General features: G+C 36.8%; 1 protein-coding gene across 1 annotated transcript; it reads right to left on the reverse strand.

Annotated features, from left to right (window-relative positions):
- Positions 1 to 723: 723 nt before the first annotated feature.
- Positions 724 to 21,186, reverse strand: LOC121872081 (sorting nexin-12-like). Its single transcript, XM_042374770.1, has 4 exons — positions 20,965 to 21,186; positions 16,443 to 16,538; positions 14,373 to 14,497; positions 724 to 1,741 (listed from the first exon to the last, which is right to left on the reverse strand). The coding sequence occupies exons 1-4, from the start codon at positions 21,127 to 21,129 to the stop codon at positions 1,636 to 1,638; spliced, it is 492 nt and encodes a 163-aa protein (XP_042230704.1). The 5' UTR covers positions 21,130 to 21,186; the 3' UTR covers positions 724 to 1,635.
- Between the last annotated feature and the right edge of the window lie 1,643 nt (positions 21,187 to 22,829).

A 22,829-nucleotide genomic window follows, 5' to 3' on the forward strand; every position in this document is an offset into this window, starting at 1 on the left:
CATAAGTGATATTTATTGATAAAGTTAACTGATATTGTATCACATTTTGTTCTATATTTTTTTGCCATGATGTCCACAAATAAGACTGACAACCACAGCATGACCAGAGATGAATTATTTTTTTTTCACATGTAAATCTTAAAACAGGATACAATTAACTTATTCTAAAAAAAATGAGTGAGTAGTAAAGGCCTCAAATATATGAAACAATACCTGAATTAAAAGTACTGAATGAAACCATCACTCACATACCCAATCTGTTTCAGATAATCCTTCACAACTTTAATACATATACAGTATAGGATTTTTTCAATACAGTATCTAGAATTTTTAAATCATACAAGACTTAACCCCTATAAAATTATTTATAAATTGTCTAGGATTTATCCTGGATATAATGACCTCATAATATTAGGTTAGGTCCATAAACCTCTATACATGTGACAATCATTAGAATAAGTGAGGCCACTACCTTTAAGACATGTAGATCAAACTCAAGGTGACATACCTTTAAAAAAAAAAAGAAAAATAAATAAATAAATAAAAAATTAATAAAAAATTAAATTAAATTTTTTCAGGATCGAGATATCCCTTGATAATATTTCCTTTACTGGTCAACAGAATATTTTAGAAATAACAATATAATATCTTTTCTGTATTACACTAGCTTAGTCCTGTTAAAAAACTAAATCTTTGTAGTTGCAGGTGAGCTAAACAATTATGGAGGAATATTACATACATTTTTAATAAGACAGTTAGGTCTTAGACCAAAGCCACAGTTTTACAAAGGACAGTTCAGGTTTATATGAATCAAAAGTTTTATGAATCTTAAAACAGAACAATTATGAATTTAGATCATACAGACAATTTAAAAACTTTAAGTGTCCAATTGTGTTATCTTATAGTATGTATTAAGACAAAATATAATGATCATCAAATTATTAATCATTTCAAAGCAATGGCCAAGCACCTCAAAACCCACGTGATATGACTCTCCACCATCACATCCACAAAAAATACTTCATGACAATGTCTTTATACAAGGGAAATGTGTCAGCATGCCAAGTCAAAGCTGAGTTTTCCACCTAAGGGATTCACATCCTAGTCTTTACACACTACAATACTTGCCAAGTGTAAATGACAGGTGTTTAACCCTCAAGCAGCAAAACAGGTTTGTTGGTGTTGTGAATAGAAAAACAATCAACTTCAGTTAGAATCCAGTGACCCTATCACAATCACATTTGGATGGGTTGTCTGCTCAAGTAAGCAGAGCTACAAATTGTAAAAGAAGGGAAAATTGCTCGAATATATTTAGAGCATATATATATGTGAATTTAAGCATCTTAAATGACCAAAACAAGTGATGAATGATGAACGAACTCTGTCACTGCAAATGTGTAAATGCAAGATATGCTACAGAAATTTGGGTGACTTAGCAGGAGAGGGAGACAACTCATGAATATTTGGAGAGTTGATGAGCATCCCGCTACTGGGAAAAGATACAATCTATATCGGTAAACAAATCCCATCCTCATGTACAGCAGATCTGATCTTCAGTATCATTACATCTATTAGGTGTATCAGATGATTACAGAGCTTCCATGTTGGTTACTTAGACTGAGGGGTAGGGCAGGTTCACGTGTTGCGAATTTTGCCAGGCACATAGTTTTTGTCAATGACTGGCTCTTGAATGAACATGTGTAGGCACTTTTCATTCTGTGCAAGAGGATGTCCTGCAATTCTGAAAGGCACACAAAGGGTGGGTGAGGTTAGTAATGGATATTCACAACTGTTATTCAGGCAATAACTTGCAAGTGTTAATATAAGTAACCTAAAAATCATCACACGAACGATCATTGTTATTCCTCACCCATTTTCGTGTGGGGTGCATTAATGTAAAAAAATAATAATTCAGAAGGAAAACAATAGTAAAAGTGCTACAAGGCAAGTGTAGAGAGCAACTGGAAAGGAAAAAGACATCTAGCAAAAATATGGGTACTGTATCTAATTCTATAGATAAAAAATTAATGAATTAAGAAAAGTAAATTATCATAGGTAGTTTTGTGAGTGCATGTGACAAATAACCACAAAATCTAAATGTACTGAACATACAAATAGACTGAGCGAGACTAAACTGTGGGAGGGACAACTGGAGCAATATAAATTGGAGAGAACAGAAGTGTTTGAGGTAACAAATATTCTGAAACTTAATGAAACAGAGTAGACACCACCACTTACGACGACCCTTCACAACAGTGCAAAAAGTTCGGGAAGACATAATTTTACACTACTGTACTCTGCTAATAGCTAGGTGTATCCTAAAACTGCAAGATAGACGTAAAGGCTTCTGTGATTGACTAGAAGAGAAAATAACCATATAACTACAGTATACAGAAAATATTAATGAACGAAGCTAATTTAAGAAGCATGATCACAATCCATCTTCGCACATGTTAATAATGAATATAAGCAGAAAATAATCCAAAAAGTCAATCATTTCTTGTAATTTTTTTTTCCAACCATCATTGAGGTAAAGTGGCTACCTTGTGTTTGGATTGTGAAATTATCTTCTGCCACAAAAATAGCTTTGTTTATACATTGAACTAAGTTTGGTAACAGAGGGAAATGGGGATACAGTAGGGTAGGGATATATCGCGACTTTATAAAGATTTTTTTTATATCGCAGCTACCAAAATTATCAAAATTTTCCTATATAGTATAGCGATATTTTTTTTTATTTCGCGAGGGAAATTGGGCAGGAAATATTTCAAATGTACCGCCACGGCAAACCATTGTGTTATTTACTCACCAGAGGCGCCACCTTGGCTGCTCACTCACACATTCACGCTCGCCAGCTCAGTCTTTCTGAGTGAGTGACGAGAAAGCAGCCGACTCTGCTGCAGATTACGACTTCTAAGGCAAGTGTAAACGAGTTGCTAGTGACATGAAAAGTGAAGATAATGGAAAGCTTAATGGAAATTTTTAATACTCTAATATTTTTGGTTTGTTCGTTTATGATTGTTAAGTGAGAGTGGCAGCGAGTCGTCTGTTGTTCTCGGGATAGCGCGTCAACTGCCTAGTCTGGTGCAGATTCCAATTTCTAAAGCGAGTGTAAGTGGGTTGCTAGTGACGTGAAAAGTGAAGTGAGATAATGGAAAAGATTTAATACTGTAACTAATATTTTTTGTGTTAATTTATGTAGGTGTGGGATTGTCAAGTGAGAGTGACAGTGTGGCATCTCTGTCGAGTCTGGTGTTCCCAGGATGGTGCGTCAGCTGCCAGGTCTGGTGTTCCCAGGATGGTGCGTCAGCTGCCGAGTCTGGTGTTCCCAGGATGGTGCGTCAGCTGCCGGGTCTGGTGTTCCCAGGATGGTGCGTGAGCTGCCGGGTCTGGTGTTCCCAGGATGGTGCGTCAGCTGCCGGGTCTGGTGTTCCCAGGCTGTCGAGTCTGGTGTTCCCAGGATGGTGCGTCAGCTGCCAGGTCTGGTGTTCCCAGGATGGTGCGTCAGCTGCCGAGTCTGGTGTTCCCAGGATGGTGCGTCAGCTGCCGGGTCTGGTGTTCCCAGGATGGTGCGTGAGCTGCCGGGTCTGGTGTTCCCAGGATGGTGCGTCAGCTGCCGGGTCTGGTGTTCCCAGGATGGTGCGTCAGCTGCCGGGTCTGGTGTTCCCAGGATGGTGTGTCAGCTGCCGAGTCTGGTGTTCCCAGGATGGTGCATCAGCTGCCGAGTCTGGTGTTCCCAGGATGGTGCGTCAGCTGTTGAGTCTGGTGTTCCCAGGATGGTGCGTCAGCTGCCGAGTCTGGTGTTCCCAGGATGGTGCATCAGCTGCTGAGTCTGGTGTTCCTTGATATTGAAATAGCCTGTTGTTCCCGAGTCTAGTGTTCATTGGTGCTTTAGTTAGTAAGAAAATGAACTCGTTAAGTCAAGTTCAGTCACTTTTCTTGGCCTGCAGAACCTAATCCTATTTTCCCCATTGATTACACGCAATTATATATCACGACTTAGTATATAGCAAACATCATTGGACCCTATCTCGTGATATATCCCGACCCTACTATACCAAGTTTACCCTTAAATCTCAGGTGACATTCCTGAATGTTCTTAATTTTTGCGTCCTATTTTTAATATCCAGGAGGGAGGAAATACTTTGTATGGGAGTGTTTGTAAATGGTAACTTGACTTGCATGTATTTGTCTCAAGACTCATGGTCAGTTACCCACCAGATATTGAGGGATAAGTATCCTTAGACCTCTCACATGACCCACCTCACTCCTCCACACCCAAGTAAGCAAAGGCATATGCTTGACAGTGGTGCTGTTCACCAAGAGTGGCTCGATTTGAGTGGCATTGTTATAGTATTGGGTGACCAAGACAATAATGAGGAAACAGAACCCAGATGATGTGAAGACAGTGATAAGCCTACAGACTGGCGCTCCCTCCCACTCCCCACCCTGCCAGCCAGTGAACCACGATGCAGATATGGTGACTTGGTGCAAGGAGTATGGATTTGCCTTGTGCATTTTTTGTTGCAAAGACTTCCACATGATCAATTAGTTCTAAATTCAGTGGAAGTATTGTACATGTAAATAGTGTACAGGTATATACAGCTGCTCCCCGACTTACGACGGGGTTAGGGACCCAAATCCAGGTCTTAAGTCAAAAATGCTTAATACATAGAAAATCTAAAATGGGTGTCTTTCTTCTCAGCACCATAAAACTCTCACTTTTAAGCTTGCCAGCCATTTCAACGTGAATTACAAATGAAAACTTTGTCAGTACACAGCGCAATCACTAACGTTGGGACTCGAAAATCCGTAATTTGACAAAATTTTGGTACGACTGAGGCGGTCGTATGTCTGGGTGGTCGTAGGTCGATTATATTGTAGGTCGAGTATGTCGTGAGTCAAGGAGTACCTGTACTTGAAAGTAGTGAAAAGAAAAGAATTTTAAGTTTTTTGCTGCCTGAATATTCCTACTGTTCAGAATTTTACAGTCCTTTTGAGGAAAATAGAAATATTTTGTTTTGTAGTAGCTATAAGATAGAAATATGATATAACAGTGCCTTACAAGTAAGAATTGTGTGTTGCAAATAAGTGTCAACATTACTTCCTGCTCGCTGTGCACAGTAGTTTCAAACAATACATCTTTTATTACTCCACACTGCTGATAAACCATGCTACTATGAAAGTAAGTACTGTACATTCTTTTGGTATTTTTCTTATATTTATTAACCTGTTTATAAGGAAACAATGGATTTAAAAAAAAATAATAAAAAATAAATAAAATAAAAAATTTACCAAAATATGTTTGTGTTCGGCGGGTTTTACGATGCCCAGGGTCTAAGGGTTAAGAGTTATGGTATACTGTACGTACTAGTTAACTCTTACAATATGATACACCACACTATCAAGTACGTTTCCATTATTCCCCTTGTACCCCCTGAAATTATTATATATATTTCTTGTATTTATGGTGTTTTTCTGGTACAGTTGTACCCCACTTAACGCGGTCAATTGAACCCAGAGGGTCCCGCGTTAAGTGAAATCCGCGTTAAGTGAACAACAGAACATATGGGATTAATTCCAATAGAAACCAGCCCGACCCCCAAACTCCACTTTTTGAAGGCACATACCTATGTTGTAGTAAAAATAACATCTTAATTTTATGATGGTACATGCACACAATTAATACTTAAGAGAAATAGAGAAATACAGTCGCCAAGTTAATGTCCATTCAAATAATGGACTCAACTCCCTCCCCCTCTCACACTACACTGCCAGCTCTTCCCTCTCAGAGAAATTTTTGGGGGAAAACCACTAAATTTTAATAAGTAATACCTCAAACTAAAGTTAGGATAATACAATTGACATTGCTGGATTCCTTGTAAGACCAGGAATATTTTGAATATAAATGTCATTTTGCACAAAAGATAACATAGTTACCTAGAGAAAAATTGTTATCTAAAATTTGTATGTTTAATGCAAAATATATGATGTTTATATTCAAAATGATCACCAAATAATAAGAATTCCAGCAATGTAAATTATATTCTGACCGGGTAATTTGTATGAATTTTATGAGCTAAAACAAATATCAGTTAATAAAAAAAAAAATAATCTTCACGACACTATCTGTCAATCAAAGTACCCCACCTTGCCTCCCCCCCTCTTCCAACCGCCCGGTCAGTCCCAACCCTCCCCCCCACCCCCCACCAATCCTCCCTTCCAGGGTTTTTAACATTTAGTATTAAATAATACCTCAGATTAAAGTTAGGATAATATAATTGACATTGCTGGATTTCTTGTAAGACCAGGAATATTTTGAATATAAATGTCATATATTTTGCACAAAAGATAACATAGTTAATTTGAGAAAATTTTTTATCTAAAATTTGTATGTCTAATGCAAAATATATGATGTTTATATTCAAAATGATCATCAAATTATAAGAATTCCAGCAATGTAAATTATATTCAGACCGGGTAATTTGTATGAATTTTATGAGCTAAAACAAATATCTTCAGTTAATAAAAAAAAAAATAATTCTTCACTGGGTAACAGATGGTCGGTCGGTCCCTCCCTCCCCCCCACCCCCACCAACCGTCCCAAGGAGATGTGTGGGATAACCACTAAATTTTAATAAATAATACCTCAAACTAAAGTTAGGATAATATAATTGACATTGCTGGATTCCTTGTAAGACCAGGAATATTTTGAATATAAATGTCATATTTTGCACAAAAGATAACATAGTTACTCTGAGAAAAAATTTTATCTAAAATTTGTATGTCTAATGCAAAATATATGATGTTTATATTCAAAATGATCACCAAATTATAAGAATTCCAGCAATGTAAATTATATTCTGGCCGGGTAATTTGTATGAATTTTATGAGCTAAAACAGGCAGTCAGGCAGGGTGGCGGGTGGGGCAAATCTAAAAATAGCGTCTCGAGCCGGACACTCACCGCGTATATGTGGAAAAAATCCGTGTTAAGTGAAAGTTCAGCTCTGGCGAGGCACCGCGTATATGATAAAACGCGTTAAGTGAAACCGCGTTAGGCGGGGTAATACTGTATAGCACTAGTCAATTCTCAGGCTTTAATAATGGAAAATTGATTCTATAGGTTTGGGTACAGTTCCTGGGTTCAAAGATAGCATGCAATGTTTTTGGGTGTAAACAGCGTATTTTCTGACCAGCCACATTAAACTTCATTTTATCTTCCAAAATTGGTTCTCTTTATCTGTAAATGCTGCTTCTATTATTAACTACTTCAGCACAATTATCTTGCCCAGGCAACCCTTATTCTAGTGTAAAAGTAAACACTAACTCTTCATGAGCATACAGCTGGCAACAGACATTTTCTTCACAATCACACTAACATACAGAAGTTTCAGACTAAATTTGAGTCAGTTTTTAAAATATGGTTCTTTATGTGACTTAGTATTAGAGGATTCTCTAAACATCATCCCATTTTAAATGAAAAAAAAGTATAATTGTTATATAATGTAACCAAAATATGGGCAGTGTACTGTAGTTGCAGGAAAAAAAGAAGAAGAAAATGTCCACACTTCAAATACTGTACCAGAATATCCAGTCTTCTCCACAAATGATATTCTAATACAGTCTTCACTTGCAAACCAGTTGTATAAATCAATCTTTGGCCTTTATATCTTTATATGTACAAATTTACAAGATAACTAACATTTCTCTTGATATTTTAACAAAAGACATTCCAAATCAAATAAATAAATAATGCAGTCATATCTTTAAATAGCATTGCAGGAACACTAAACAGGTGAAGCAGCCACAAAATCCAAACATGATTCAAAGAAAAAATACCGTTATCTGCCTTCTATATGAATGTTATATTTCTTTTGAATTCTTCCCTCAAATATCATAGTTGGAATCTTATGGGGGATATATAATAATAAAAATAATTAGAAAGTTTGGACTAAGCTAATGGATTCAAAAAAATTTTCCTAATTGTAGTATAAAAATATTCCTTCTTGAGAAAAGATATTAAACTTATAAATATATATATATATATATATATATATATATATATATATATATATATATATATATATATATATATATATATATATATATATATATATATATATATATATATATATATATATATATATATATATATATATATATATATATATATATATATATATATATATATATATATACACACACAAGCCTCGTAATTCGGACCCCTTTAATCCGGATTTCGGATAATTCGGACAAAATCTGAACCTTTTTTTTTTAGATTTGTAGGAATATTACCTATGCGGACCTTAAGCTAAAATGCTGGTCCACCCACTGCTGGGATAAAACACCAGCGTCTTTTTGGTTAAATGTAACATCTCCACCACTAGTGTGGGGGGGGGGATGCAACTTTTAGCTTCAGACATGAAAAATATTTACCATTTACTGCCAGTAAACAATGGAAACGTAAAATATGTACCAATTAGTAATGAAAAGTTGTGCAGTTCCTTCAGCAAATGAAGCTCACCAACTTACAATAGGCTAAATTACCTTACAACGTGTTTTCAGTAGTCTATGTTGAAGTTCTTAGCACAGGCTAACTTATCATATCATATACAGTATCACAGTTCTCATTGATCTACAAAAAATACCGGTAATAAAAACCTTTTTGATATTTCACACTTAATGTAATACCCGGTAATCTACTTCAACCTCCTATTGTTTACAACGACACATGACGCACCACCAGCTGTTGAGTATCGGCTAGATGGTACACGTGTTTTCCGAATATTTTTCAGTTAAAAACTGTTACATCACATGTATATTTTACCTTAACTGTGCCTAAAAGAATATATTCTCGGAAATAAATAGTAGTTTTGCTGAAACGTGATGTATTTTAATGTAAAATAGGATAAAATACATGACGAAAACAAAAGATTTTAACTAACCTTCCAATGTTCAAGAGAAGTTACTTGTTTTTTTAATAGTTTTTGGTTAAAATTCTGTTATATTACAATGGTATTCTATTCATACTGTGCTTGATATAATGCATTCACGGAAATGTAATATTTTTGCTGAAATGACGTACGTATTACAGTGGAAAGTGGGATAAAATCGTGACGAAAACAATGACTTTCGCTTTCTTTCGTTCAAAAGATGTTACCGTAATCGCTTTTCGATTGGTTTTCAGTTAAAAAACTGTTGTATTAAAATAATATTCTGTCCTAATTGACTTTAATAAATACTACGATACCATATTTCTGAATATTTTCATTAAAATCCATCAAAATCATTTCCCTTGTCATCGTCTGCAGCACCAAACAGCTTCTCCCAGTCCTCTCCTTGAACAGGGCTAGAGGGTACGCGTTTTTCGAATCGTTTTCAGTTAAAAAACTGTTACATCACACGTATATTTTACCTAAACTGCGCCTGAATGAATATATTCTCGGAAATAAATAGTAGTTTTGCTGAAACGTGATGTATTTTAATGTAAAATAGGATAAAATACATAACGAAAACAAAAGATTTTACCTAACCTTCCGATATTCAAGAGAAGTTACTCGTTTTTTCAATAGTTTTCGGTTAAAATACTGTTATATTAAAATGATATTCTATTCATACTGTGCTTGATATAATACATTCACGGAAATGTAATATTTTTCTTGAAATTACATACGTATTACAGTGGAAAGTGGGATAAAATCGTGACGAAAACTGACTGAAATATAATGCAATATTAACCCCTAAATCGGTTAATTCGGACAATCGGCTAAAACGGACACCCTTCCCCCCCTATTAGTCCGAATTAACGAGGGTCAACTGTGTGTATATATATGTATGTAAGTTTCCATACAACGTATCACCAACGCCATTACAAGCATAACTCCAGCTGTGCTTGAACGTGTTCTTCAGCAAACAGGGACACATTTGAAGAGTTTTTATTCAATGGGTAGTATGTAGCATATTTATAAATTTAAAATGTTTTTTATAAAATTTTTTATATGTATATGGAAATATATATACACATATATATATATATATATATATATATATATATATATATATATATATATATATATATATATATATATATATATATATATATATATATATATATATATATATATATATATATATATATATATCATCTAACTCTGCTTGATTTTGCCTGATGTATATTGCTTGTCAATTTGTATTTCCTTTAGGAACATATGCAGACATTTCTCATTTTGAGATAGTGGATGACCTGCAACTCTAGAGAGGAGGAGAGGAAAATTTATTAGTTTAAAATCCTCACTCTTGATTTAGTCTACATCCCAATAGAATTTAATGTTTAAAACATATCAGGATTTTGTGATATACAAAATTTTCACAACAGATTCCAATAATGCCTAAACTGACAGACAACTTACTCAACTTAAAAAGAATCAAGCGGAGTGCATGATACATGTAAAATTATTCAATCGATATAAATCATAATACTAATAAGGAAATTTTACTTCTAAAGACAACTTCAGTTTACAAAAAGCAGATGACACTATTCTGAACGTCCCAAAATCTCTGGCCATGCTCACAGTCTTTGGCATAATCGTCAACTCTGGGATTAATGTGAGGCAGTGTTTGCCTAGTGATTGTGGAATTTAAAAATGTAATATTGTCTTGAAACGACCCAGGTTCAACAACAGTAAAAAGGAAGACGAACTGTTATATTATTCAAGGAGCAAGTCTTTTTACACTGCACCCACACTGATTATTTGTTTAAATGGGGAGTCACAGAAAAATCAAATTTTCATTTATTATAACTGTACAGTACAGTGGTCCCTCGGTTAACGAGTTACCTTCCATAGCATTCTTAACTTCGGTTAACGAGCAATACCTCGATTAACGAGTTTCTTACGAGCCGACCTGAACATGTTTTCGCTTGCACTAGGCGGTCAACCAGCTGTAGTATTAGTCCGCCAATACAGTAATCGGTTCTAGGGCTTAAATTCTTTACTATTTTAGTAAATATCAAGAAGTATATACAATTCAATAATTTTAAAAGTTTAATATTAAATTGTTTAGTCATTTTAACAATTATTGAACATAATTGAAGGTAATGAAACTAGTTTTATGCGCGCCATCCAGCCTGTCAACACACCAACAAGCGTTAGTCTCTGTCTTTTCAGTGAAGGTAACATCTTGCTCGAGACTCTCTTCAACTAAACGCTTTTTTTGTGTTTCCAAGCAAATTACTGGTCATTTTGAAATTTATTTTACATATTGACAATATATAGTGCAGTGTTATTTTAAAGAAAATATTCTTTATTTACAGCAAGTTTAAACTTAAAATATCACGTGTTGGGATTGTTAGAATCCAGCAAGGGGCCTAAGAGATGAAGAAAAGCAATTTCAATCCAAACTAAGCAGGAAATTATAAAAAAAAACATGAAGGCATTAGAACAAATGCGCTATGCAAAGAATATGGCATGTCGACATTAACTGTGTCGACAATTCTTGCACAGAAAGAAAGACTTAAATAAGTGAAAGCGAGAGAGAAATCTACCAGTGTGTTTAAAGGTAGATCCCTAATTGCAGAAACAGAGAGGTTACTTCTCATCTGGATTAGGGAAAAACAGATGAAAGGTGACTCAGTTTCCACTGAATTTATTTGTGAAAGAGCCAGGGAGATATACGAACATTTAAAGACAGATCAACCTGGTTCTTCAGGCACAGAATTTGAAGATTTTAGGGCCAGCAAAGGGTGGTTCGAAAAATTTAAGAAAAGAAGTCACATTTTCAGTGTTATTAGGCATGGTGAGGCTGCTAGTGCTGATAAGGAAGGGGCAGCAAAGTTTTTAGTGGAGTTTAAAGAACTGGTGGAAGAAGAAAATTATCTTCCACAGCAAGTGTTCAATGTGGACAAAACTGGGCTGTTTTGGAGAAAGATGTCCAAAAGAACATTCATCACCAGAGATGAAGCCTCTTTACCTGGGCATAAACCCATGAAAGACTGTCTCACTCTTGCTTGGTGCCAATGCTTCAGGGGATTTCCGACCGAAGCCTATGCTTGTCTACCACTCTGAGAACCCCAGGGTGTTCAAACAACAAAAAGTGGTAAGAGGAAATCTTGGAGTTTATTGGAAGTCCAACCGTAAAGCATGGGTGACAAGACAGCTCTTTAATGAATGGGCTGTTGAGGTGTTTTGCCCTTCTGTGAAGAGCTACCTAACCACCAATAAACTCCCTTTAAAGGCTCTTATCCTCATGGATAATGCCCCTGGGCATGACCCTGAACTTGCCAGAACTTTTGGAGTATCAATTTGACTTTGTGAAAGTGTTGTCATTGCCTCCCAACACTACATCAATCATACAGCCAATGGACCAGAATGTGATCAGCAACTTCAAGAAGTTGTTCATGAAGAAAATGTTTAGGAGGTGTCATCAGGCAACTTCCACTGATCCTGAACTAACACTGAAACAGTTCTGGAAGACACAATTCAACATCCTGGAGGCTGTAAAATTGATTGTGTCATCATAGCAAGAAGTCACCCACTAGATCCCCCAATTCTTCATGGAAAGCACTGTGGCCATCAGAAGTCCATGATTTTGAGGGATTTCAGGATGACACAGAGTTGGACCAGGAGATTGTGTCCATTGGTCAGTCATTGGGCCTTGAAGTGGAGGAGGATGATGTCGAAGAGCTTGTGATGTCTCATGAGCAGGAACTTACTCCTGAAGACTTGCAGCAACTGGATGAGATGTTAGAGGCTGACAATGGTGAGGAGGAAAAGGAAAGTGATGACCATATGTCAACTGAAGAGTTGAAAGATGTTATTTACTATTGGGAGAAGTTCAGGAAACTGGCTTCAAGGCACCCAGATGTGGAAAAAGCTGAACTAACTTTGTGTCATGTTGAGGACAAAATGGTCTCCTCCTTTAAACATAAGTTAATGATGAGGAGGAGAGATGTCCCACAGACCACAATTGACACTTTCTTCAGTAAAAAGCAGAGGGAGCAAGATGCTAGCCCTTAGCCTTCCACTTCAAGAAGGAAAGAGGATGTTCCTGCTGGTGAATCTGTCAGTCCAGAGGTTCCTGACATTTTCATGGAAGGTGACTCGCCTTCCAAGAAGCAGTAAAATGCTTCTCCTCCACCCCCACTTCCTTCCCTTCTCCTCCTCCACCTCCACTTCCTTCTCTTCTCCCTTCTCCTCCTGCACCTCCCACTTCAAATTCACATCAGCATCATCATCCAGGAGCCTTCTACATACACACTTCAAAGTAAGTGTACTTTACTACCTTTTTTGTTAAATTTAGGCAATTTTCAGTGAGCTGGAACCAATTACCCAAAAACCCATTGAAAATGGTTTCGGTTAACGAGTTTTTCGGTTAACGAGCAACCACCTGGAACGGATTGTGCTCGTTAACCGAGGGACCACTGTATATATATAAACATCTAAAACCAAAAATGCCTAACACTGAACCCATTCTTATCACATTTGTGTATCAGCGTGTGCCAATTTCCCCTTCATTTGTCTTACAGTTGCAGCCAAACAGAAATGTTCAAGACAGCTCCAAATTTTGGGGGGTACTGTAAACAGCTGACCGAAAAACACTGGAACAGTATTGCCATTTAATCTTAACAGTTAATCAATATTAACCAGTACAATATTTGGAAAGATTTTGAATAACAACTGCTGAAGTATGATACAATTTACGTAGTTACAAGTCTCCAGCACCACCTTCAATTACATAAGACCTAAATCCATCAAGAGTTCCCTTAGCCTGCACTAAAACATTCTTTCGTTCTTTTAAACATGCATATCTCACCTTTTTACATAGCTTTCAATGGCTTTTTAGATTCGTTTAGCATGAAACCTTTTAGACCACATCTCTCATATTACACGGTACAAGTAAGTGGAGACTACTTGCATTACTGTATGTAATATAATTTTTATGGATGTTGGCTTAATGGTTCATGCTGTTCAATTCGTTTCAAATCTCGTCCAGTTTCTCTTCAAGTGCTGTATAAAACTATTACTGCACTACATATATTTCACCTACTATGCTTATTAATCTCTTCTAATCACTGTGTAGACCAAAAGCTGATATTAAAGACAATTTGATCATTTTAAGATTTTGGGGGGAATGCATTTCAACTCTAGGAAAATTTGTATAGATTTATGAAAACTAAATTTACAAAAAGTTTTCAGGAACTTTTTTGAACCTGTCTGGTGAGCTCTCCTTCAAATTGAATCTAATACTAGATTGATTTGACATCTTTCCCCTTTACCTCCCATATTTCATGTCAATACCAGTATCTCACTTTGTCTTTCATAAACCACACTTATAACCGTAATGTTAAAGCCAAGTTCTATGTATCACGACTTACTTGTTGATGAAAACTTCAAGTCCTTTGCGTCTATCTTCAATAAATTCCTCTTCATATATGCCATCATCTCCTCGGAATGGTAGCTGCCTCTTTAGCGCTTTTCCAGGGAGAGGTGGAACCACAATCTGACAAAAATGATTTATCGTTATCTTAATATGTTTCTCTTTATCTGGACACGATTCTGATAAATGGACTATTGGAACACCATGGAGTGCAAGCTATTCAATATCAATGTGTCTTAAGTCACACAAAAGCATGAGGAGTCTGTTGTTAATGCACAATACACAGTAACAAACATCCACTAAACCTCAAAATGTTAAGACATATACTTCCAAGAGAGCATCATCATTAGGAAGGACAAGAAAAAAAAAAAAAAAAAATAGCAACATAACCCATTTTTCAGTACTTAATATTAGTTTTGTATTTGAAATAGTAATACAGTCTCGTCACTATTGCCACGTCCCTCTACCACGCACACTCAATCTTACATACAGAAGGTAAAAAATAAAATAAACCTAAAAGAGAATAATCTTTCTACGTGTGTTATGAGAAGACAGGAGTGAGAGAACTCAACTTTTCCGAGTTTATCTCCCATGTGTAGTGAATTTGACAAATTTCTTTGTCCAGTAGCAAAATAGAAATACAGTACAGTATAGTCTGGTTTTACGCGGTTAATTAAACCCATGGAGGACTGCGTGTAAAGCGAAACGCGTAAATAAAATAACAGAACCTATGGGATTAATTGAAATAAGAGACTGGGCCGACCGCCAGACTCCCCTTTTTTTGGCTATCGCCAACACAATACTGTACATTGGCCAGGTAGTTCAGGGCCTCTCGGGGGTGGTGGGGGTCCAGTGGAAGCCATTGTGTAGAAAGAAAAAAAAGCACTGGTTCCTGGGCACGAGTGATTATAAGTGGAGACAGTGAGACTGACGCGGCAGCGGAGAGCATGGGTGGCAAGGACGCCTAGACCAATCACAACGCGAGGAGGAGGGGTGTGTGGGTGGTAAGGATACGTGGCCCAATCACAGTGTGCGACGTCACCAGCGTGAGTCTGACGTCAGCGCCCAGCACCTTGCCCTGCTGCTTGCAGCGTACATGATGGAATTCACCGTGTAAATAATAATTATCACTTCTAACAGGTGCAGTGTAAATGACCTTCCACGTAAAAAATATCCGTGTAAAATCAGACTATACTGTATAGTATTTTTTGTTTTAACTTATTTATTGGTAGTAATTTTATTTATTCCTCACATTAACTGGTACTGTATATATTATTTTAAGAAAACTATGGCTAGAGGAGGAAAATACACAAGTTTTTTCCTAAATATTCCCTGCTGAAATGGGGTGTGTCTTATATGGCGTAAAATACAGTACTACACAGTTAAGAGCTACTGTGAGGTCTTGCTCTGCCATGGGATTGTATTCTAGTCTTGGTGGTGGTATCACATGTCACTTGACAAAGACATAGGTTATTGTAGATAAATACTTTATGCTACACCCTTAATACCAAACTGCTATTTTGGAGCCCTACTGTGAAAGGTAAAAACACAGTACAGTGTACTGTATATCAAGTTTGTTTAGGTACTTGAAAAATGAGTGATATTCTGGCTACCCTGTACTGTAGTGGAAAACAGCTGACAAGTTGAAAAAACTACAGTACAGTACTGTACTGTACTGTATATGAGAACCAACTTGACCAGCAGACTATGCAACACAATTATTTAAAATTTCTGCTATAAAGATCAGTGCTGCAACACAGACCTACAGTATAGCTTAACCCCCTACTTTTTGCATAAAAAATTTATCATAAAAACTGTATTCTAGTATTTACAGTAGACATCAATCCCTATCTACTAATTTTGCATTTCTCCCACCTCTCAAGATCACACTGACCAGAAAACCTCCCAAGTTAAAAAATAGGGAGGGGGGGGGGTTAAATTAATCCTGAGCTACTAAAGGTAATTCAAATTAAAAATTAAAAACAGTAACCACTACAATACATGAACTGTGTGACCACTACCCTGGTTAAACACTGCAAATCATAATGTATATGCAGAATTACTCTACCTTGCTGTCCCTTTCAAGCTCATTTCTTAACCACTCAAAATCGCTGTACCTCCTCCGTACGCTCGATTCCTTCACCTTAAACACTGGTAGGTTGGTCTGAAAGGTAGAATATATAATAATTAAGAATTCACAACAAGTCAGGTAATTAATCATCAGAATATGCACAATTAAATATTTATAAAGGAAAATTGAGAACTTACAATATTGCATGTGTAAGAATGCTAACAAAGCTAAAATGTATTGTGTAAGAAACTGAACCAAAAGCTAGAACATTAGACATACTGTATAAGAATGCCTACAATATCTTAAGCATAAAACTCAAGACATAAGTAAACAGCATTCATATACTGTAAAGTACTACTGTAAAGTGCCCAACACTTGGCATTTACTGTACACATGAACAGTGAGGAACAGTTCAAATTATGGATATGTAAAGAACAAGTCTCATCAAGTGTAAGTGGAGTGGGAACATAATAAAAGGAAAAAATAAAGGAAAGGTGGGAGATCAAATGCATGAATAACGGACAGATATACAGCTCCTCCCCGACTTACGATGCGGTTAGGGACCCAAATCCAGGACGTAAGTAGAACTGATCGTAAGTTGAAAATGCTTAAATAATACATAGAAAATCTAAAATGGGTGTCTCTTTCTTCTCAGCACCACAAAACTCTCACTTTTAAGCTTACCAGCCATTTTAAAGTGAATTACAAACAAAAATTTTGTCTATGTACTGACGTTGGGACTCGAAAATACGTAATTTGACAAAATTTTGGTACGACTGAGGCAGGTCGTAAGTGCGGGTGGTCGTAAGTCGGGGAGGAGCTGTCAGTCATGAGAATCTGTTAAGAGCATCAGCAGGATATTCTTAGATGCCCTGATTAATGAGGGTGAAAGGTACAGTATACTGTATTAACATCAGATCAAGATTTGTAATTTAATCTCTCAGCCTCACTTGTTGCCATTATGGCGTCGGACATAAAAGGCGAAAAACTTTATCTCGGCTATATTTTCAAATATGCTTATCCTGCATCGAGTACTTGGCAAACTTAACTCCCTTATGATAGTCCAGCTTCTCCTTTTCCTTATTTGGCTGCTTAGGTGGGTCTGTCCCACCAGCACCAGTAGGACCCCCAGTAGAGGTAGAGGCCATTATCTTGACTCAACAGGTGGTAGCCCCACCCAAAACAGCACACAATACCAGCCCAGGCGGTGGCTAGGATGGCGCAGGCTACAACGCGATAGTTGCGTTCTTGTAAACGTCTTTTAAGTTCACTACCAGCAATTCGATCACCAGAACGCTTCTTGGAAATATTCTTCTTACCTTGTCTTTCTGTATTCATTGCAAACACTAACAAAATAGGAGAAAATAGCGAAAATCATGGAGCAATCAAGAGAAACCGCACAATTCAACTGATCACGTCATGTAAACAGAGAGTGCTGGTGTAAACCGTTATTAGTCCTCACTGTGAAACATTCTTTTCATACAGTATTTATAGGCAACAGCTAAAAAATAAAAAATTTACAGAGTATCTCTTAAAACACACGTCACAAACAAAAGACACGAATCAATTGAACATGTGGTGTCGAAAGTGAACTGTAAACATGCATAACTCCACGCCACGCTTAAAATGTTGAGGATGGAATCGCACTATAGCCAACATTCGCACGCAAAAGTTCGCATTTTACAAACAGCGTTCCCTTATTCATCAATCGCGTTGCAACCAATTCGTGTTGACAAAACATGCGTTGCAGTAGAAATGACCAACTGGTATGAGGGTTGTGATGTCATTCAAGACAGTGGCCAGCATTCAGCTGGCTGGATCTCGCAAAATTCACTAATATTTTACGCCAAATATAGGACTTGGTTACATCAAGTAGTGTTTGCGAAATGAAATCGCACGAAATATGAGATCTTACTGTAGTGTATTTTTTGCAAGTTCTTACAGAGGGTTCATACAACAAAACAAATAAAAGAAAATCAGGGGACAAAATCAACAGTGGTGTACAGGAGTGCCAAGTGCAACAGGCAACAGTGGTCCCCTCCAGGTCAACTGCAGCACTTCCTAGGCTTCTTCACCTTCACCGTACTTAACCTCAATCCCAACACACTCACAAAACCTGGCGTTTCATGCTAAAACAATACAGTACAGTATTTGTGAAACCTGAAAATGTACCATATTCCATGCAATCTTAATTTTTTAATTTACATCAGCATCATGTTTTATTCTTTCCAATTTATTATTCAAAATACATAAGTTATGTAATCTTATTTTCCAAGCAGTATATTGAATGGTATATCAAATTTATTAACACAACATATGACAGAAGTATTATCAGAACTCCAGTTCTGATTTCCCGAGATGAACAAGGCCTTATTCCAGTACTGTACTGTACAGTACAGTATATGGCAACCGAAAAGTTTGGAACCAAGAGGCTTCCATAAAATAGATAATTACAGGGTATATATAAATAGATACTGTACTATCATGAACATGTGTCTAAGGAAAGCATATGAGGCACATGGAACTGAAGTAGGACAAGCACCGTAAATGAAAAACAAAGAAAGTGCAGTTAAAGTTTACGAACCTTCAAAATACCATAACTTTGGAGCTAGTGAAGTCATTGTAGTGAATTAAGTGGTAGATTGTAGCATTGTTAGAGCAAATTTAATTGATACTAGTAAAAGACATCACACATTGTTTTTGGGTGTACTGGTGCTTCTACTTCAGTTCTGTGCTCCTCATAACCCACAGTACAGGTATCCCTCACTCTACAAATGTACACTATAATACTACACCTCTTTCTTACTATCCAGAAGTGATATTTGCTTATACAAAAAATGATAGGGAACAGAACCCATTAGAATAGTGAGGGATGCCTGTACAGTACTTGTGACAATATGGTTTTATTATTAGTTTCTGAAAATATACTACAGCTGTATATGTACTATACACCAAATAATTTCCTCTGAAAATAAATTTGGTAATTATTAACGACTGACCCACCGCCAATTTCTCATTAAAAACGAATTTAAAAACACTGCAATTTCACAGTGCTTTATAGTGGACACCGATGTGAAGGTAAATGTTTTCAAAAGTGGTTATTTCTAAATTAAACCTAACCTTAGTTGATATGAAAAAAAAGAGGCAGAAGTGTTGTTAGAAGACCTCACTAACCCAACCAAAGAAAACTACATAATCTTACCTAATTTCCTAGCCGTGAGGCTAACCCTCCTAACCCCCCCAGCACATTAAATAAAGCACTTACTATGATATGGTGTAATTTTATTTTTTTTGTGGACGTGAGAGCAGCCGCCCGGTTAGTGTGGCTCATAAATATACACTGGCGACTGCCATCGATCAAAGATGATTGGCTGTGTACCGCTGCATCACCGCCGAGAAAGACAAAGTAGTGTGCACCAGACAAGTGGTGCATGCCTAGTTGTTTAATTATCTACCAAAGAAAGCAATTCCCCCCCCAAAAAAAAATTGATTATCATATCACAAGTCACTGATGAAAATATAGTAAGAATATAAACATCAAAACAAATAACGTGTCAGCGGGTTGGTCGTCAATATTAGCCATAAACTTTTCTACAGTCTAAACATGGCTTTTGCCATCTTCCTCCGCCAATTTTGGACATAAAAAATGGAAGGTCGAGAGCTGTTACTCCATGCACAGAAAAATAAACATTGTAAAGTAAATTATTGCAAAACGTATTCCTTCTGTTTCTCGAGGTAAGAAGGCTTTTATTTAGTATGGAGATATTTTTTCAGGTAGTTGTTAAGGCCAGACCATTCTCAACACATAGTACCTTAAAATGAACAAAAAATATGCATCACGATAGGCAGTCAAATTTTCTGTCAATTTCAATCTCCATTTAACCAGCCGAGATGCAGAGTTACAGTAACGTTTTACTGGTCTCCTCTAAATTAATAATAAAAGGCAAATTCTTTGGCTCAGTTTGGGCACAATTTCATAATCACTCAAAACATGTCTTTTACGATCACAACCTTCCCAAAATATTGGGTCAAGTTTAATTACATTAATGATGAAGACTTGAACTTAACCTGATTAATGATATCCAACTCCTGCATGTAGGTTATTCTGTACTCCAGTATTCCTAATTTATATTCAGGGTTTCCAGAATCAGGCAAGATATTCAGAACACAACATTAAGATTTTTAATTCATGGTCGTAAATATCTCAATTTTTAATGCGACAAATATCGTACATGTTAATGTGAGTCACAATACAATTAACTGAAACATATTGTTAAGTTTCCCCCGACTACCACATCCGTATATGAATAACATTAATGATGATTCTCAGGTATCCGCCCCTTGCACCCTCACCATGACTCCTCACACACGTCACATGACCTTATGAAAGCAAATCCATTCTATATTAACTACATCGCCTGCACCAGAAACAAAATTTCCATAAGCCTTGAGGTTAACCATCACTCTACTAATCCACAAAATGAGAATTACAGGAAGGAAAGAATGATGAAACACCTACCCGCATCCGAACTTCGTAGTCCGTATATCTTTTGTTGCCGACACCGTGGGTGATAGGGTTCACTACATCTATTTCTAAAAAGTTGGCCGGGGCCGCGTATGCATCATCTAAGGTTTGCTTCTTGGAGACGAGGCGACGAGTGGAGTCGTTGGTCATGTCAGCCATGTTCACGGCAAGTCACAACACCGAGTCCACCCACTGTCATGAATGCCATCGGGAGCAAGTAGGAAGTCATTGTGGAGGTGAAATACCAACACACACTTAATTATCCCCTATGGAATAATATATTTAAAACTGTTCCAAACAAAACACTTTTATGTAAGATTTTTTGTGAATCATATGAATGAAAATTCGATAGTTTGTCAAAAGTTAGCATTGAATTAGATTTTTTATCCATTCAAATATTCTCTCTCAAGATGGCAGCACTTTCACCATCACAAACATTGTTAGAGAACTACTTAATTGGCAGACTATGCTAAATAACTCTTTCCGTTGTTTTTCTTAATTTGTGAATGTCTTACATCATATATGACTGCCTTTCTAATTATTTTGTAAATAATATCGACCTACGTAAATAACTTGTACTTAGACATGTATAATAGGGAAGATAACAGGTAGTTATTATAATATGTAAGTAGAGAGAAAGGCATGTCGCTCATTTGGACAGCATTTATTAAGACCTCTTATTAACAGACCCAGTACAATGACCCCAATACTTCTTGGTCCGATATATCGTGACGTATTGTTTTCCTGGCCGTCGACAGCATAGCTCATACGGCCTTATTTTAAGAACTGCTATTTTGTTCGTATTATTTATAATTTTTAACTCCTTGATTATTCCTTTCTGGCAATACAGTATGTTGATTGATTCTCAGAAAACTTTGTTTCATAACATGTAAACACAACCACAGTTACACACATATCAGGGGTGGATCCAGAAATGTGAGAAGCGGGAGGGATGAATGATTCTGTGTAATTCATTAAAAACAAAAATCCATTATTATCAGTACTTTATTAGCTACACAAATTATTATATATTTTTTTAAGATAACTTTGAGAAATATCGTCTCGAGCGCAAAGACAATATTATCGTGTATGGTGTTATTAAGAGCCAGTCAGACAAAGCTGAAAGCAGAAAAACACACAAGGTGAACTTTCAGAAAATATGTACAGGAGCTCAAAATATATCAACTACACCTAACGAAATAGTTAGGGTGGGGGGAAAGCTGGAGAATAAGCCAGGCCCCCTCAAGATCATAGAAGAATGTAAAGAAACAAAGTGGGATATACAGTATAGTGTTCAACGGCAGGCAACAAACTTGGCAACGAATTCGAATTCATCGTTTCGGAACATTTTCATAATTCCAGATGGCACAGAAGGAACAACACAAGGAACTGAAGGAGAAATGAGAGGGGGGATTGACTTGGTGGGTTATATAGAGGGGGGAAGTCGTGGAGGGGCGGATGTAATGACCCAGCTGTTGATGGCCAGCAAATCAAATGCAGCAAGCAAACAGTGGAGGAAAAAGCAACAATACAGAATCAAGGGACTGGACAAGAAGGAACAGCAAGTCAATCCCCAGCCCCACCGTCCCCACGACCTCCCACCCAGCGCTCAGTGTAGATACGACAGTAACTATATAGTATATCTGACCACACCCCAAACTATATGGTGGAAAGGGTGAACGAGGCAGCCACTGGGAATGAAATGAGGCCAGAGATTCAACACAAAGTTCAGAGCCACTATCACGAATTACTGTATATTTCCGGTTTGAAAGTTGCCCATCCAGCTAACACAATGAACGAGTTGTCGGTTTGGAGTAAACACAAGATATACACTGCCACGTTCGTAGAGTGATGCGATA

This window comes from Homarus americanus, unplaced genomic scaffold (assembly GCF_018991925.1).
Source record: "Homarus americanus isolate GMGI-L3 unplaced genomic scaffold, GMGI_Hamer_2.0 scaffold51476, whole genome shotgun sequence".
NCBI lineage: Eukaryota > Metazoa > Arthropoda > Malacostraca > Decapoda > Nephropidae > Homarus > Homarus americanus.

Bases quoted from the DNA above. Each gene is read 5' to 3' on its own strand.
- LOC121872081 (XM_042374770.1), bottom strand. From the start codon at position 21,129: ATGGCTGACATGACCAACGACTCCACTCGTCGCCTCGTCTCCAAGAAG. The intron at 14,498-16,442 runs GTAGAGTAATTC...CATTTTTGTCAG, and splicing joins AGCTTGAAAGGGACAGCAAG to ATTGTGGTTCCACCTCTCCC. The intron at 1,742-14,372 runs GTAAGTCGTGAT...TGTGCCTTTCAG, and splicing joins CTTGAAGTTTTCATCAACAA to AATTGCAGGACATCCTCTTG.